Source organism: Palaemon carinicauda, chromosome 12 (assembly GCF_036898095.1).
Source record: "Palaemon carinicauda isolate YSFRI2023 chromosome 12, ASM3689809v2, whole genome shotgun sequence".
In the NCBI taxonomy this organism is placed as follows: domain Eukaryota; kingdom Metazoa; phylum Arthropoda; class Malacostraca; order Decapoda; family Palaemonidae; genus Palaemon; species Palaemon carinicauda.
Genome location: NC_090736.1, coordinates 154,733,636 through 154,752,721, shown reverse-complemented (window position 1 = coordinate 154,752,721; position 19,086 = coordinate 154,733,636). Strand labels below are relative to the sequence as shown.

The 19,086-nt window shown below is 35.8% G+C and overlaps 2 protein-coding genes across 2 annotated transcripts in view; both read right to left on the bottom strand.

Annotated features, from left to right (window-relative positions):
- The window catches only part of LOC137650695 (uncharacterized), a 6,042-nt gene extending 2,533 nt beyond the window's left edge, over positions 1–3,509 (bottom strand). Inside the window, exons 1-5 of the mRNA XM_068383860.1 lie at positions 3,424–3,509; positions 1,876–1,910; positions 1,243–1,352; positions 675–827; positions 355–498 (exon numbers count right to left, since the gene is read on the bottom strand). Coding sequence (XP_068239961.1) covers positions 355–498; positions 675–827; positions 1,243–1,352; positions 1,876–1,910; positions 3,424–3,500 — 519 coding nt within the window. The 5' untranslated portion in view covers positions 3,501–3,509. The remainder of the gene's footprint in view (positions 1–354; positions 499–674; positions 828–1,242; positions 1,353–1,875; positions 1,911–3,423) is intronic.
- Positions 3,510–10,608: 7,099 nt separating this feature from the next.
- LOC137650696 (uncharacterized) lies at positions 10,609–18,299 on the bottom strand. Its single transcript, XM_068383861.1, has 7 exons — positions 18,213–18,299; positions 15,953–15,987; positions 15,326–15,435; positions 14,753–14,905; positions 14,437–14,580; positions 13,038–13,227; positions 10,609–10,830 (listed from the first exon to the last, which is right to left on the bottom strand). Exons 1-7 carry the CDS (start codon positions 18,287–18,289, stop codon positions 10,691–10,693), a joined length of 849 nt encoding a protein of 282 aa, XP_068239962.1. The 5' UTR covers positions 18,290–18,299; the 3' UTR covers positions 10,609–10,690.
- Between the last annotated feature and the right edge of the window lie 787 nt (positions 18,300–19,086).

The following is a 19,086-nucleotide window of genomic DNA, read 5'->3' as shown; positions in this document are numbered from 1 at the left end:
CCATGTAAGAAAAAGAAATGGAAGTGGACAGGACATATAATGAGAATGACATATAATAGATGGACATTAAGAACAGAATGGGTCCCTAGGGATTGCAAAAGAAACAGAGGAAAGAAGAGAAAACAATTGATTAACGAATTAAGAAAGTTTGCAGGCGTGGACTGGCACAGAGAGACAATAAACAGACACAAGTGGAAGGACATGTCTGAGGCCTTTGTTCTGCAGTGGACTAGTAATAGCTGCTGATGATGATAATGATGATGATGATATCTTCTGTATTTCAATTGCAAACAAAACTATATAACTGTTAATTTAAAGCATCCACACTGTATTAAAAAATATATATATCATTACCTTTGTAAAATTAAAATCCGTTGGTATCTTATTCATCCCGATTTTTTTGAACCCTCGGTAGTTCGAGATGCCAAGTTTGAAGAATTGGATGTTTGAAGACCTACTGTGGGTCTCTAGGCCTATAGTTGGATCGAAGGCATATACCTGCAACACACATCTAATGCTAGTATATAAAATTAAATATACTAATTATTACCTGGAATTACTTCATTACACATCTATATACCTTTGCACAGTACTCTGTGAAAGAAAAAGAAATAAGAACTTTCAAGTAATAAACAAAAGAATACAATACAATGTGAACATTTCTCTTGACTGACCTTACATCCCAACCTCTCGAGGTCATCCTCGAAGTACCAGTTATCGTTGATACCGAAGGACAGAGCAACGCAGTTACCAGGTTCTATGTTCAGAGAAGGGTCCATGCATATCACCTTCTGCCCGTCAGAGGGGCCCAAAGTGCCCAGTGCGACCTGAGGTTTGGAAAGGTGTGAAAACTTCCGTTAATTTATGCAAACAGATATTATCCGTAGAAATTTATAGCTAATAGATGTTCTCATGCGTCTAGTGTTAATTTACTGATCAGAAACTTGGGCCTTATGACGAAAAGAGGAAGTAAAGATTGAGAGAACAGATATGAGAATGCTGAGGTGGATTGTGGGAATATCACTACTTGAAAGAGAGGTTTGGTGAAAAAGGATAAATTGATAGAAGGCATTGGAGAGGGCGCATCAGGCAACCGACCCCTTAATGCAACGATAACGGTGGGAAAGAAGAAGTTCTCGTGCATCTAAGTCCCAATCTATTGCTTCAACGGGATGCAAGATAGAAAGTGAGAGGTCCCGTATACATGTATAATTTATAACTCTCAAAATAAACATAGCTTACCCAATGACTGCAATTAGCTTGTTTATTGTTGATGTAAGAGGTGTATTGCTTCAAAGACCTGAGGGGCGGGACATTGCATTTCTCAGTCCTCAGCAGATCAGTAGCATAAGCTGGAATTAAAGAAACAAATACGTTGGTGTACATTAAGCACGCACACACACACACACACACACACACACACAGAGTTTCCAATGACATCCTACTTTTCATGTTCTTTAGATCACGGTCATTCCCACTAATTTCTAAATTAGACAGTGAGTTGGACCAAGATGTTCGCCTTTCTTTCTTTGCCTGTTGTTAGATAAATATAAGGAAAATAGTTCATATTTAGCTAGTTTTCTTTATTACTTGTTGATATACAAGGGAGAATTCAAATCCCAGGCCTTGTTCTTTTTCTCATTCTCCAGTTCCTAGTTCCTAATTACTCACTCCGCAAAATAAGTTTGCGGGCACTCTATCGCATTATAGATAGGTGCAAAGCTTCTAATCTTATTCTTGTTATTGTAAATAAACTTATTTCACCTGTACCATAAATAAATTACAAAGGAAATTCTCTGAGAGAGAGAGAGAGAGAGAGAGAGAGAGAGAGAGAGAGAGAGAGAGAGAGAGAGAGAGAGAGAGAGAGACGCTTACCTGCATCTGCAGTATTACCCGTAGACAGTTGAAATCTGGAAAGAAACCAAATTGATATAACTATAAAACAAAATGAAAGATAATAAGTTGGATAAAACAATCATAGGTTTAAAGGCCGCTCGTGAATGGCAGACAGAAGGGACATTGACAATATATCATATGACCCGCACCCAAGGCCCCTCTCCACCCAAGGTAGGAGCCGGGGGACCAGGCAATGGCTGCTGGTGACTCAGCAGATAGGCCTCTAGGCTCCCACAAACTCCCTATCCTTAGGTTGCGAACACCAGTCCAAGAGATCGCCAGACAGAGACGTTTCCAATAACCTTGTGGGTTTATCAATGGAACTTGAGGTTATGAATGTAATAAAATATTATAAATTCGGAAATAACTTGGTTCTACATAATTACGTAGATCACCATTTCTAAAGCTTACACAGGAATTACATCAGTGACATAGCTAACTTCAAATCTTATTGAACAACTTATCATGGAGGCCTACACTTAGAGAAAAAGGACAGGATATATATATATATATATATATATATATATATATATATATATATATATATATATATATATATATGCATATATATACATATACATGTATATATATATGAATATATATATATATATATATATATATATATATATATATATATATACATGAGAGAGAGAGAGAGAGAGAGAGAGAGAGAGAGAGAGAGAGAGAGAGAGAGAGAGAGAGAGAGAGAGAGAGAGAATTACTTTTTATTGCAATATCTAACAATCTAAAGGACATTTTGTGAAAATTCAAGTCTCTTTCATCTGATTTTCATTTACATATCACAGATAAACATTTCTTATGGTCTCAACCTCAAGCCACAAGTGCACATCATGCGGTGTACTGTAGGCATCATTTGAAAGTCTTTGCAGTTTCCATTCAGCACCTAACTGCACCCACTTGTTGGCCTTTTAATTTCTATCATGTTGCTGTTCAACTTCTTAAGTACTATTTCAGTGCAACTATTGGATCTTCCCACATTTATATATTTAAAGGTCGCTCATGAATGGCAGAGACAGCGCCCTAGAGACTGACCATCCATACATATGATCAGCGCCCAAGTACACTCTTCTCCCCACGCTAGAACCAGGTAAGGCCAGGCAATGGCTGCTGATAACTCAGCAGATAGACCTTTAGGTTCCCTCGAACCAGCCACTCATTAGCTCATATGGATGGTGAGGTTGCAGCGACCAAAGAAACTAACGAGCTTGAGCGGGACTCGAACTCCAGTCTGGCATTTCACCAGTCAAGGACGTTACCACATCGGCCTCCCGGGTTCTACACCTCCCCGTATGGCCAGGATTCTATCAGATCTAAACGTACATGAAACTATCCAATACACATATTAGGATAAAAGTCACACAGACTACAGAAATAACCAGCCCCGTAGAACAGAACACTACAAATAAAAATGTATTTCAATATATTTGATTGGTATAATCTATAGTCTGATTGTAAAATATAATCCTTGTCATAGAAAAACTAACTCCGATAGAAAGTGATACTCACATATAAATTCCCGAGAAGAAGAACGTGAAGAAGACCACATATTTCAAGCGGGTCTTATTCCTTCGAAAGATTGGCATCGCATGAAGTTTTCTGAAATTGAAAACCTTTCGTCTTATCTATAATACTTACGAACTTAAACACACACATAATATAGTGTAATAATTTATATACATTATCTTATATTTTCTGATTCACATATAATTTATGCAAAGTGTTTACTTTAAAAATATTTTATCATCTTATTTATATATCACTTGAATAAAGTACTTATTTCCTCTTCTAGTTTCCAAATTATGTTTACTTTATAGTTTACCCTTTTCTTTATCCCCTATAGAAACATGGCACTGTGTGGAAAATAAATATTACTGATATTTCCACGTCAACAAAGCTTATATATGAAGCTTTTTGAAAGTTCGACCATATTCTTTCCTTGAACGCGATTTTCCTTTAGATCAACCACATAAGGAAAATTCAATCTACTTCAGAAAACTATTAATTAATGCAGATTATATAATTGTAGATATTGATCATGATTAGGGTATTCTAATTTTTCTAATATTGTAAGCACCATTAAAACCAAACTTATTTTAACAAAATAAAGTGATTTCGTGGCATGGCTGAACCAGAAGAATTGACTGTTTCACCACGAAAGCCGGTATATTGGACTAACTTTCCTTGAACTGACTCTACCCCGGATGTTTTATGCTGAAATTCGCTTAACCTCTGCAAATAAAAGCCTTTCTAATAATTTTTTCATTAAGTTTATTTATTTGTTATAATTACCCTAAATTTTCGGATTGAAAAACACACAAAAATAGCAGTTTTAATTAACGATAAGTTTCTAAAGTCAAGTAAGCTTCTTGATTACCAAGGTAATGTTTAAATCACTGTAATTTTGCTTTTGCTACGGTTGGAATCTGGTAATGGTTATATTCAGGTGACCTAACTAAAGGTTTTACATAATTCTGGCCTTTTTTTCTGTTAAAGCTTGCGATCTACAACTATTAGAATCTTTATAGATATAGACCTACTGTATAGAAGAACCGTAGAGAGAGAGAGAGAGAGAGAGAGAGAGAGAGAGAGAGAGAGAGAGAGAGAGAGAGAGAGAGAGAGAGAGAATATCATTTGCGCAAAAAAAAAACATCAGCCAATAACATAAGACTAGGATCTTTGTTTAAACTTTACTTCAAAAAACAAATTATCAGTTTCCACAGAGGTTTTAAAAGATAGATCACTGATTATTGTTAAACGAATCAAGTCCCAAATAAAATAGAGACTAGCATAAATATTGTGTAGGCTACAGTAGGCTACTTACCTTTCAGAACACATATATACTTTCTAGGGTGTAAACCAGGTAGGTTAATCCCCTTCAAGCTTCCATGTTAAAGCTTAATTTACAAACACCTTTTCATCGGTGTCCTAGCTTAAAAAAAACTACTCTAGGATCTTTGGTTTAAAGCTTACGGTTACATCCTCAACAAGGGAAGCTGGTGGGGACATATAAATCTCTTTTTCCTCACGGTAGACTCGCATGGCTACGTTGCTTTTAAAACGCTTCCCTCTGTTGCCATAGTTGAATTGATTAAACTATTTTGTACGAAATTACCTGTTGTTACTTAAATAATTTTTAATATAAGATACTCTAACGGTGGGGCCCAATTACTACAGTTTCAATCCATCGTCTGTGATAAATTGTAAAATATTTCCAATCTAATAAAGTAGTTGAATCAATAGATAACTTCAGACGTTTAGAATGGGTGAAATGTTTTTCTTTAGAGCAGGAGTTATATAAGCTTTGTTACATAGTTTATGTTACTTATATGTTTCTTTTATAATTTATAACCTACTTGAACTACTTCATTTCTTTTTCCGCGCTGGCCTTCCCCATTGGGCCCTTAGGTTTATAACAGTCTTCTTTTACAACCGGGATTGAAATTTGGCTAATAATAATCAATATGAACCTAAAATTACGATAGGCAATACGTTTTTATATCTTCATTCAGAATTAAGTTATTCTGTTAAAATGGATCAAACGTTATTATTATTATTATTATTATTATTATTATTATTATTATTATTATTATTATTAATTGCTAAGCTACAACCCTAGTTGGAAAAACAGGATGCTATAAGCCCAGGGACCACAACAGGGAAAATAGCCCAGTGAGGAAAGGAAACTAGGAAAAATAAATTATTTTCAGAACATGAACATTAAAATAAATATCTCCTTTGTAAACCATAAAAACTTTAATAAAACAAAAGAGAAACAAGATAGAATAGTGTGCCCGAGTGTACCCTCAAGCGAGAGAACTCTAATCCAAGACAGCGGAAGACCATGGTACAGAGGCTATGGCACTACCCAAGACTAGAGAACAATGGTTTGATTTTGGAGTGTCCTTCTCCTAGAAGAGCTGCTTACCATAGCTAAAGAGTCTTTTCTACACTTACCAAGAGGAAAGTGGCCACTGAACAATGACAGTGTAGTAACCCCTTGGGTGAAGAATTGTTTGGTAATCTCAGTGTTGTCAGGTGTATGAAGACAAAGGAGAATATGTAAAGAATAAGTCCGACGATTCGATGTGTGTGTAGGCAAAGGGAAAATGAACCGTAACCAGAGAGAAAGATCCAATGTAGTACTGTCTGGCCAGTCAAAGGAACCTACAACTCTCTAGCGGTAGTATCTCACCATTCTTTATTTTTTTTTAGCAAGGAACCCTGAATGCTAAATCAATGTAAAAAGAATGGTCATAAACCAAAATTTAAGTATTGATTGCTTACTTAAGAGAACTGGAGTCATAGAAATATCGATGTTTAAGAACAAAAGGATATGAAAAATAAGATATAAGAAAAAACTCGGATAACCATAGATATCCTACCATAGATGCCCCATGAACCGAGTAGCCCACATACGTGAAGACGACAGCCATCTTGCTCTGGGGTTTTTATTATTATTATTATTATTATTATTATTATTATTATTATTACAGGTTAAGCTACAACCCAAGATTGAAAAGCTGCCTGGATACTATAAGCCCAAGGGCCCCAACAAGGAAAAATAACCCAGTAAAGAAAGGAAACAACGAAATAAATAAACTACAAAAGAAGTAATGAACAATCAAAATAAAATATTTTAAGAACAGTAACAACGTTAACTTACATCTTTCATATATGAACTATAACCACTTAATTAAAACGAAAACAAGAGGAAGGGAAATAAGATAGAATAGTGTGCCCGAGTGTATGCTCAGGCAAGAGAACTCAAAAACAAACTCGCTCACACTTTTATACTGTGTATATATATATATATATATATATATATATATATATATATATATATATATATATATATATATATATATATATATATATATATATATATATAGGTAGCATGTGTTTATGTTATCATCATCATTACTTGCTAAGCTACAACCCCTGTTGGAAAAGCAGGATGCTTTAAGCCCAGGGGTACCAACAGGGAAAATACATCAGTGAGGAAAGGAAACAAGGAACAATAAAATATTTTTAGAACAGTAACATTAAAATAAATATTTCCTATATAAACTATAAAAACTTTAACAAAACAAGAGAAAACTAGATAGTGTGCCCGAGTATGCCCTAAAGCAAGAGAAATCCAACCCTAATAGTAAAATTTGATTTCAGCAAGTACTCAACACTTTAATATCTATATTTACATACCCAATTGAACTATGGCGTTTATATACTTATAATGCTTTATAATAAAACACATCTTTTTATAAGTCGTTTTCCTACCCATTCAGACTTATTAAACACACAACGAGATAAACAAAACACTAATTATTATTATTATTACAAGCTAGGCTATAACCCCAGTTGTAAAAGAAAAATGCTATACGCCCAAGGGCTCCAACAGGGAAAAATACCACAGTGAGGAAAGGAAACAAGGAAATAAATAAACTACAAGAGAAGTACTCAACACTTTAATATCTATATTTACATACCCAATTGAACTATGGCGTTTATATACTTATAATGCTTTATAATAAAACACATCTTTTTATAAGTCGTTTTCCTACCCATTCAGACTTATTAAACACACAACGAGATAAACAAAACACTAATTATTATTATTATTACAAGCTAGGCTATAACCCCAGTTGTAAAAACAAAATGCTATACGCCCAAGGGCTCCAACAGGGAAAAATAGCAGTGAGGAAAGGAAACAAATAAACAAGAGAAGAATAAACAATCTAAATAAAATATTTTGAAAAGAGTAACAACATTAAATTAGATTCTTCATTTATAAACTATAAAAAACTTAAAAAATCAAGAGGAAGAGAAATAAGATAGAACAGCATGCCCGAGTGTACCCTCAAGCAAGAGAACTCTAATCTAAGGCAGTGGAAGGCCATGGTACAGAGGCTTTGGCACTACTCAAGACTAGAGAACTATGGTTGGATTTTGGAGTGTCCTTCTAAAAGAGCTGCTTACCATTCCTAAAGGTCTCTTCTACCCTTACCAAGTAGAAAGTAGGCACTGAACAATTACATTGCAGTAGTTAACCCCTCAAGCGAAGAGGAATTATTTGGTAATCACAGTGTTGCCAGGGATATGAGGACAGAGGAGAATGTGGTAAGAATAGACCAGACTATTCAGTGTATTTGTAGGCAAAGACAAAATGAGCCATAACCAGAGAGAGAGGAATCCAATGTAGTACTGTCTGGTCAGTCAAAGGTCCCAATAATTACTTTCTAGCGGTAGTACCTCAACGGGTGGCTGGTGCCCTGGCCAACTTACTACCTATATATATGCACATATAAATACATATATACATCAATAAATAATATTTAAATGTATATTTATTCACTGTAATATATCTACATAGAAATTAAGTATATCTCGAAGCAGTATGCACATATTTTACGATAAACTCTGTGTGCGACATTTATAAGAGTGGAAAGTACTTTAAAAATGAAGAGCCACAGAGGGTGGAAAGGTTGGGGCTATAGGTAGCATTTGTTTTACTTGACCAATGACTTGGGTATTCTTAAGTTGCCCAGATTCATTTGCTAATAATAGCCGAGAGTAAAAGATACAGCAAAGGAAAATGTCAGTCATATAAACCTCTTTATTGTGGAATCCCCCCCAAAAAAAGTTGATGGTATGACACTTAAGAAAAATAACGTATATTGGCACTGCCATTCATGGATTAACATAAGGGGGCTAACGGAAGCATTTAAATTTTCTGAAGATAACTTATAGGTTTCAACGAATACCACAATATTATAAACTTGAACTTAATCTTTGACAACACAGAGGGACAGAATACAAGACTGAAAATTCAAGGTGTTTTAATGTCTAAAAGATTTTCATCAATAAACAGTGACAGAACGGAAGAAATAGATATAAATCATGAATTAGTTAAGAAATGTTTAAAGTAGAAAGTTAGAAACTATAGTCCATTTCTTTTAGCGAGTCATATTTGCATCGACTCGCAGCGGTGCCCTTTTAGCTCGGAAAAGTTTCCTGATCGCTGATTGGTTGGACAAGATAATTCTAACCAATCAGCAAACAGGAAACTTTTCCGAGCTAAAAGGGCACCGTTGCGAGTCGGTGCAAATATGACTCGCTAAAAGACATGGACTATAGTCTATGAACGATGGTTGGTTGGTTAGGCTGAATCCAGGATTGATATTCACTTCACCTATAAACAAGGCAGCGAGAATGGGCTGATAAGGGAGGGCATCTGGTTTTAAATGGATTCCCCAAATTAAACACTACTGTATATACTCAGATCACCAGCTTGCCTTCTTCTCCAATCCCACATCTCTGTCTTTCTTTCTCTCTCTCTCTCTCTCTCTCTGTTTCTATATGAATTGGTGTAGAATAGTATATCATAAATTATTCTAACTTCTGTTCCATACCACCAGTGAAGTAAATTTCAATTCATATTTTCTGTATAAAAGATTCCCTACTCTTCTCCGAACTGATAACAGAACCTGTTTAAGCTTGCCTTAGCATTTATTAGTCTGTTTGAATTCTAGTGACATTCTTGCTCGGAACTGTTTGTATATAAACTCATTATCTGTTGCATAATGGTTAGATAGCGTGGAGGGGACTGAAAAGCAGATTGCAGCATTGAAGAGGATTTTTGGGTTACAATTTTAGCAAAGGCGTAGGCCTACAAAGGATAAAAGTAAAGGGGTAGACCTATATAGAGATATAATGGCGTATGCGTCTAAGCCCAAGATCATTTCCATAGACGATGACTTTAATAATTCCAATGAGCATTTTTTCATATTATTTTATTCAGATCAATATGGACAGGAGATTTGGAGTTCTGACAAAATTTATAATAACCTCGTTCAGAAAAGTTAACCATAAAGATATATGGAAAACTATTATAAATCAAGATTTATCATTTCTCAGAGCTACTCTTGCAATTTCTATTTTTCTTGATATGAATACTTTTATCGATATAAAACTTCGTTCTCGTATCGCAACAAAATATAAGCCTACGAATATTCATCTTGGAGAGTTAGCTCTGGTTAAGTGGACATTTTTCATAATAGAAGCCTGTGGTTTTTCTTCACAGCTCCAGTGGCTTTAGGCCTATCAGATATATTTCTGCAATGCACTCTTAACCCAACATCTTAGGAGTTATATTCCTTTCATACATTTCAGACTGATAATTTATCTTGTTCTTTCTCGTCATCCTAGGCCTACTCATAACAGTCATCAACATTATTTTCTAGCGTACGTCACAAATAATTCCATTGAACTCATCAAATAGTCTTATATGGGATTAGTTAGACTATGACCTACATTAAGGAGGAAATAATAAAACTGTTCTTTACAAATAGATTATATTAAATATCATATTTACAAGCATAGGTTGCAGTGTAAAAAAAAAAAAAAAAAAAAAAAAAAAAAAAAAAAAAAGCCTAATCAAGGGCCTGGGTCTATCCCATACTTTTCTAGTTACTAATATAATTTTCATTAATACTAGCTAAGCTACAACCCTAGTTGAAAAAGCAGAGTGCTATATAATAGCACAACGGTTCCAACTGGGAAAATAGTCCAGTGAGGAAAGACAGTTACAAATAAATAAAATACATGAAAAGTAATGAATAAATACTATAAATGATCAGTAATTACATTAAAATAATGTCATATATAAACTATTATAAGACTCATGTCGTTCGTTTTAGATTACCCCAACACATGGTTGGAACACGGGCTCTTGCGCGTAAAGACTCATATCAATTTGGCTAGGTAAAAAAAGTTTTCAATCTGCCTCTCGTCCCCAGACAACTTCTCTGAAGAACCCACCGTCTCTGCTCGAGAGTATCTTGAAACCGTGACATTTCAAGTGGTGGAAGATGACCCAGAATGTTCGCTGGATGCTCGTTTGACCCACTCCGCCATCTTTACCCAGATAGAGAGACAAGCAGGCATTTAAACAATACTGAAACTGCATTTTAACTTTTCTAAATTTACATACAGTACATGCATAAAACACACACACACACACACACACATATATATATATATATATATATATATATATATATATATATATATATATATATATATATATATATATATATATATATATATATATACTGAATGTATATATACATACATACATATACCAAGGCACTTCCCCCAATTTTGGGGAGTAGCCAACATCAACAAATGAAACAAAACAAAAAAGGGGACCTCTACTCTCTACGTTCCTCACGGCCTAACAAGGGACTCAACCGAGTTCAGCTGGTACTCCTAGGGTGCCACAGCCCACCCTCCCACATTATCCACCACAGATGAAGCTTCATAATGCTGAATCCCCTACTGCTGCTACCTCCGCGGTCATCTAAGGCATCGGAGGAAACAGCAGGGCCTACCGGAACTGCATCACAATCGCTCGTCATTCATTCCTATTTCTAGCACGCTCTCTTGCCTCTCTCACATCTATCCTCCTATCACCCAGAGCTTTCTTCACTCCATCCATCCACCCAAACCTTGGCCTTCCTCTTGTACTTCTCCCATCAACTCTTGCATTCATCACCTTCTTTAGCAGACAGCCATTTTCCATTCTCTCAACATGGCCAAACCACCTCAACACATTCATATCCACTCTAGCTGCTAACTCATTTCTTACACCCGTTCTCACTCTCACCACTTCGTTCCTAACCCTATCTACTCGAGATACACAAGCCATACTCCTTAGACACTTCATCTCAAACACATTCAATTTCTGTCTCTCCATCACTTTCATTCCCCACAACTCCGATCCATACATCACAGTTGGTACAATCACTTTCTCATATAGAACTCTCTTTACATTCATGCCCAACCCTCTATTTTTTACTATTCCCTTAACTTCCCCCAACACTTTGCAACCTTCATTCACTCTCTGACGTACATCTGCTTCCACTCCACCATTTGCTGCAACAACAGACCCCGAGTATTTAAACTGATCCACCTCCTCAAGTAACTCTCCATTCAACATGACATTCAACCTTGCACCACCTTCACTTCTCGTACATCTCATAACCTTACTCTTACCCACATTAACTCTCAACTTCCTTCTCTCACACACTCTTCCAAATTCTGTCACTAATCGGCCAAGCTTCTCTTCTGTGTATGCAACCAGTACAGTATCATCCGCAAACAACAACTGATTTACCTCCCATTCATGGTCATTCTCGTCTACCAGTTTTAATCTTCGTCCAAGCACTCGAGTATTCACCTCTCTCACCACTCCATCAACATACAAGTTAAACAACCACGGCGACATCACACATCCCTGTCTCAGCCCCAATCTCACCGGAAACCAATCACTCACTTCATTTCCTATCCTAACACATGCTTTGCTACCTTTGTAGAAACTTTTCACTGCTTACAACAACCTTCCACCAACTCCATATAACCTCATCACATTCCACATTGCTTCCCTATCAACTCTATCATACGCTTTCTCCAGATCCATAAACGCAACATACACCTCCTCACCTTTTGCTAAATATTTCTCGCATATCTGCCTTACTGTAAAAATCTGATTCATACAACCCCTACCTCTTCTAAAACCACCCTGTACTTCTAAGATTGCATTCTCTGTTTTATCCTTGATCCTATTAATCATTACTCTACCATACACTTTTCCAACTACGCTTAACAAACTAATACCTCTTGAATTACAACACTCATGCACATCTCCCTTACCCTTATATAGTGGTACAATACATGCACAAATGTATATATATATATATATATATATATATATATATATATATATATATATATATATATATATATATATATATATATATATATATATATATATATCACCATCTCAATCTTTATTAGACTCTATATTTGTTTGAGGAGAAATATCCAAATTAGTCCAATCCCGCAATAGTGAATAACCCTATTGAAAAAATCCTGGATCTGGAAGGTGATCCTGATGACCACCAAAACCTTATCACTTTTAAGTTGGTGAATTTCTGACATATCCTGAAATTTTCGCCAAAATTCGCCATTAACCTTTTGAGTTAGGCTTGTGATAAATAAAAAACAGAGATAAAAAAAATATACCTCCTTAGCGTTGGTAATAATAAAGCAATTAATATTACCTTCAAGTATATCATGGTGGACTTCAACTGCCATTTGCTTGATGTTCGCCAAAAGGTGAGGCGTCCTGTATAGGACGTCATGAAAGAAATCGACTTCGGACGTTTCAACGTCCATTTTGATCACGTCAATAGGGACATCAATCAGACCCAACATCTCAAGGATGTTTTCGTATGTATCAACTGGATATTCCTGTCCAATAAAAGAAATGAGAATTGTAAGCAATTGATGTAGGTTCAAGTGATTTACCATACGCAATCAAAACAGAAATATACAGCGTACCTATAGTCCATTTCTTTTAGCGATGCATATTTGCACCGCCTCGCGGTGGTGCCCTTTTAGCTCGGTAAAGTCTCCTGATCGCTGATTGGTTAGAATTATCTTGTCCAACCAATCAGCGATCCGGAAACTTTTCCGAGCTAAAAGGGCACCGCTGCGAGTCGGTGCCAATATGCATCGCAAAAAGAAATGGACTATAGGAGAGATTTTTAAGAATTTAGATTGGGAAAATATAGGAATTAACATTTATGGGGAATACCTTGAAAATTCAAGATTTGCAGATGACATAGTTGTGTTTAGTGAATCGTGGAATGAATGGAAAAAGATGAACACCTGAATGGAGAAAGTAGAAATATAGGACTGAAAATGAATATGAGTAAAACTAAGATAATGTTCTATGAAAATGTAGAGACAACAAATAAGAGATATGGATGAGGCTCTAGAGATTGTCAATGAATATACGTACTTAGGACAGACAGTAAGTGTTTCCTCAGGACATGAGACTGAAATTGAAAGAAGGATAAGTATGATATGGATCGAGAGTTTTGGGTAAATAAAATGATTATGAAAAGTAAAATCACACTTTCTCTAGAAAGAAATGTATTTAATTAGATCCTAACACTTAAACAGTATCAACTTCTGCATCAAATACTTGGGTCCTTACCAAAGCCGTGGAATATAAGCTAGTTACATCTCAAAGAACTATGAACAGAATAATGATGGGATTAACACTAGAGAGCAAACTAAAGTAGACGATATTCTAACCACATGTAAGAAAAAGAAATGGAAGTGGACAGGACATATAATGAGAATGACATATAATAGATGGACATTAAGAACAGAATGGGTCCCTAGGGATTGCAAAAGAAACAGAGGAAAGAAGAGAAAACAATTGATTAACGAATTAAGAAAGTTTGCAGGCGTGGACTGCCACAGAGAGACAATAAACAGACACAAGTGGAAGGACATGTCTGAGGCCTTTGTTCTGCAGTGGACTAGTAATAGCTGCTGATGATGATAATGATGATGATGATATCTTCTGTATTTCAATTGCAAACAAAACTATATAACTTTTAATTTAAAGTATCCGCACTGTATTAAAAAGTATATATCTATCATTACCTTTGTAAAATTAAAATCCGTTGGTATCTTATTCATCCCGATTTTTTTGAACCCTCGGTAGTTCGAGATGCCAAGTTTGAAGAATTGGATGTTTGAAGACCTACTGTGGGTCTCTAGGCCTATAGTTGGATCGAAGGCATATACCTGCAACACACATCTAATGCTAGTATATAAAATTAAATATACTAATTACTACCTGGAATTACTTCATTACACATCTATATACCTTTGCACAGTACTCTGTGAAAAAGAAACAAGAACTTTCAAGTAATATACACAAGAAAACAATTCAATGTTAACATTTCTCTTGACTGACCTTACATCCCAACCTCTCGAGGTCATCCTCGAAGTACCAGTTATCGTTGATACCGAAGGACAGAGCAACGCAGTTACCAGGATCTATGTTCAGAGAAGGGTCCATGCATATTACCTTCTGCCCGTCAGAGGGCCCCAAAGTGCCCAGTGCGACCTGAGGTTTGGAAAGGTGTGAAAACTTCCGTTAATTTATGCAAAACAAATATTATCCGTAGAAATTTATAGCTAACAGATGTTCTCATGCGTCCAGTGTTAATTTATTGACCAGAAACTTGGGCCTTATGACGAAAAGAGGAAGTAAAGATTGAGAGAACACAGATGAGAATGCTGAGGTGGATTATGGGAATATCACTGCTTGAAAGAGAGGTTTGGTGGAAAAGGACAAATTGACAGAAGGCACTGGAGAGGGCGCATCAGGCAACCGACCCCTTAATTAGTGTAACGATAACGGTGGGAAAGAAGAAGTTCTCGTACATCTAAGTCCCAATCTATTGCTTCAACGGGATGCAAGATAGAAAGTGAGACGTCCCATACAAATGTATAATTTATACCTCTCAAAATAAACATAGCTTACCCAATGACTGCAATTAGCTTGTTTATTGTTGATGTAAGAAGTGTATTGCTTTAAAGACTGGAGGGGTGGGACATTGCATTTCTCAGTCCTCAGCAGATCAGTAGCATAAGCTGGAATTAAAGAAACAAATACGTTGATGTACATTAAGCACACAAACACACACACACACATACACACACACACAGAGTTTCCAATAACATCTTAATTTCGTGTTCTTTAGATCACGGTCATTCCCACTATCTTCTAAATTAGACAGTGAGTTGGACCAAGATGTTCGCCTTTCTTTCTTTGCCTGTTGTTAGATAAAATCTAAGGAAAATAGTTCATATTTAGCTAGTTTTCTTTATTACTTGTTGATATACAAGGGAGAATTCAAATCCCAGGCCTTGTTCTTTTTCTCATTCTCCAGTTCCTGGTTCCTAATTACTCACTCCGCAAAATAAGTTTGAGGGCACTCTATCGCATTATAGATAGGTGCAAAGCTTCTAAACTTATTCTTGTTATTGTAAATAAACTTATTTCACCTGTACCATAAATAAATTAATAATGAAATTCTCTGAGAGAGAGAGAGAGAGAGAGAGAGAGAGAGAGAGAGAGAGAGAGAGAGAGAGAGAGAGAGACGCTTACCTGCATCTGCAGTATTGCCCGTAGACAGTTGAAATCTGGAAAGAAACTAAATTAAAATAACTATAAAACAAAATAAAAGATAATAATAAATAGGATAAAACAATCATTGGTTTAAAGGCCGCTCGTGAATGGCAGAGGCAAGGGACAGCGACAGTATATGACCAGCATCCAAGCCCCCTCTCCACCCATGCTAGGACCCGGGAGGACCAGGCAATGGCTGCTGATGACTCAGCAGGTAGACCTCTAGGCTCCCACAAACCTGCTATCCTTAGGTTGCGAACACCAGTCCAAGAGATCGCCAGACAGAGACGTTTCCAATAACCATGTGGGTTTATTAATGGTACTTGAGGTTATGAATTAAATAATTATCATAAATTCGGAAATAACTTGGTTCGACATAATTACGTAGATCCCCATTTCTAAAACCTACACAGGAATTATATCTGACACACCTAACTTCTAATTTTATTGAACAAATTATTATGGAGGCCTACACTTACATAAAAAGGACAGGATATATATATATATATATATATATATATATATATATATATATATATATATATATATATATATATATATATACATTTATATGTATATATATATATATATATATACATATATATATGTATGTATATATATATATACACATATATACATTACACACACACACACACACACACACACACATATATATACATGAGAGAGAGAGAGAGAGAGAGAGAGAGAGAGAGAGAGAGAGAGAGAGAGAGAGAGAGAGAGAGAGAGAGAGAGAGAGAATTACTTTTTATTGCAATATCTAACAATCTAAAGGACATTTTGTGAAAATTCAAGTCTCTTTCATCTGATTTTCATTTACATATCACAGATAAACATTTCTTATGGTCTCACCCTCAAGCCACAAGTGCACATCATGCGGTGTACTGTAGGCATCACTTGAGAGTCTTTGCAGTTTCCATTCAGCGCCTAACTGCACCCACTTGTTGGCCTTTTAATTTCTATCATGTTGCTGTTCAACTTCTTAAGTACTATTTCAGTGCAACTATGGGATCTTCCTACATTTGTATGTTTAAAGGTCGCTCATGAATGGCAGAGACAGTGCCCTAGAAACTGACCATCCATACATATGATCAGCGCCCAAGTATACTTCTCTCCCACGCTAGGACCAGGTAGGGCCAGACAATGGCTGCTGATAACTCAGCAGATAGACCTATAGGTTCCCTCAAGCCGCCCTCTAATTAGCTCATATGGATGGTGAGGTTGCAGCGAACAAAGAAACTTACAAGTTTGTGCGGGACTCGAACCCCGGTCTGGCATTTCACCAGTCAGGGACGTTACCACATCGGCCTCCCCGGTTCTACACCTCCCCATGTGGCCCAGATTCTATCAGATCTAAACGTACATGAAACTATCCAATTTGTTTAACAGTCCCTGACGTCTATAATCGCCCGTTTTTGTAGAGGCGTGCCAGTTTTAAGCTAGCTGTAATCTGTCTCTATGTGTTTACAATAGTTAAGACTACTCTTGAAGGAGTGCTGCCAGTTTCTTGGCATTCCTTGGAGGTCACCTATCCATGTACTGACCAGACAGTATCCATTTACTTCACTGATTGGGAAACCAGTAGGTCAGGAAATAAGTGTAGGCCTACTAGGTCTTCACAATACACAGGATAAAGGTCACACAGACTACAGAAATAACCAGCCCCGTAGAACAGAACACTACAAATAAAAATGTATTTCAATATATTTGATTGGTAAAATCTATGGTCTGATTGTAAAATACAACCCTTGTCATAGGCAAGCACTTAATTCTAATAGCCAGGCCTTCTCCATCATGAGGCTCAATACTACACGGTTTTCTAGAAGTTTTATTCCAGCTGTTACCAAATTGTGGAATGATCTTCCTAATCGGGTAGTTGAATCAGTAGAACTTCAAAAGTTCAAAGTTGGAGCAAATGTTTTTATGTTGACCAGGCGGACATGAGTCTTTTTATTGTTTATATATGACATATCTGTTTTTAACATTGTTAATAGTTTAAATAGGACATATCTGTTTTAACACTGTTAGTGTTTTTAGAATAACATATGGTTAATTTATTCTCATCACTTATTTATTTCCTTATTTCCTTTCCTCACCGGGCTATTATTCCCTGTTGGAGCCCTTGGGCTTATAGCTTCTTGCTTTTCCAATTTGGGTTGTAGCTTGGCTAGTAATAATAATAATAATAGAAAAACTATCTCCGATAGAAAGTGATACTCACATATAAATTCCCGAGAAGAAAAACGTGATGAAAACCACATATTTCAAGCGGGTCTTATTCCTTCGAAAGATTGGCATCGCATGAAGTTTTCTGAAATTAAAAACCTTTCGTCTTATATATAATACTTACGACCTTAAACACACACATATTATAGTGTTATAATTCATATACATTATCTTCTATTTTCTGATTCACATATAATTTATGCAGTGTTTAATTAAAAAAATATTTTATCATCTTATTTATATATCACTTGTACGACCTTAAACACACACATATTATAGTGTTATAATTCATATGCATTATCTTCTATTTTCTGATTCACATATAATTTATGCAAAGTGTTTGCTTTAAAAATATTTTATCATCTTATTTATATATCACTTGAATAAAGGACTTATTTCCTCTTCTAGTTTCCAAATTATATCCATTTTATAGTTTACCCTTTTCTTTATCCCCTATAGAAACATGGCACTGTGTGGAAAATAAATATTACTGATATTTGCACGTCAACAAAGCTTATATATGAAGCTTTTTGAAAGTTCCACAAGATGCAGATTCAAGAGTATTGATATTCTTTCCTTGAACGCGATTTTCCTTTAGATTAACCACATAACAAATATTCATTCTAATACAGAAAACTATTATTTAATGCAGATTATATAATTGTAGATATTGATCATAAGGGTATTCTGTTTTTTCTAATATTGTAAGCACAATTAAAACCAAACTTATTTTAACTAAGTAAAGTGATTTCGTGGCATGGCCGAACCAGAAGAATTGACTGTTTCGCCATGAAAGCCGGTATATTGGACTAACTTTCCTTGAACTGACCCTACCCGGATGTTTTTATGCTGAAATTCGCTTAACCTCT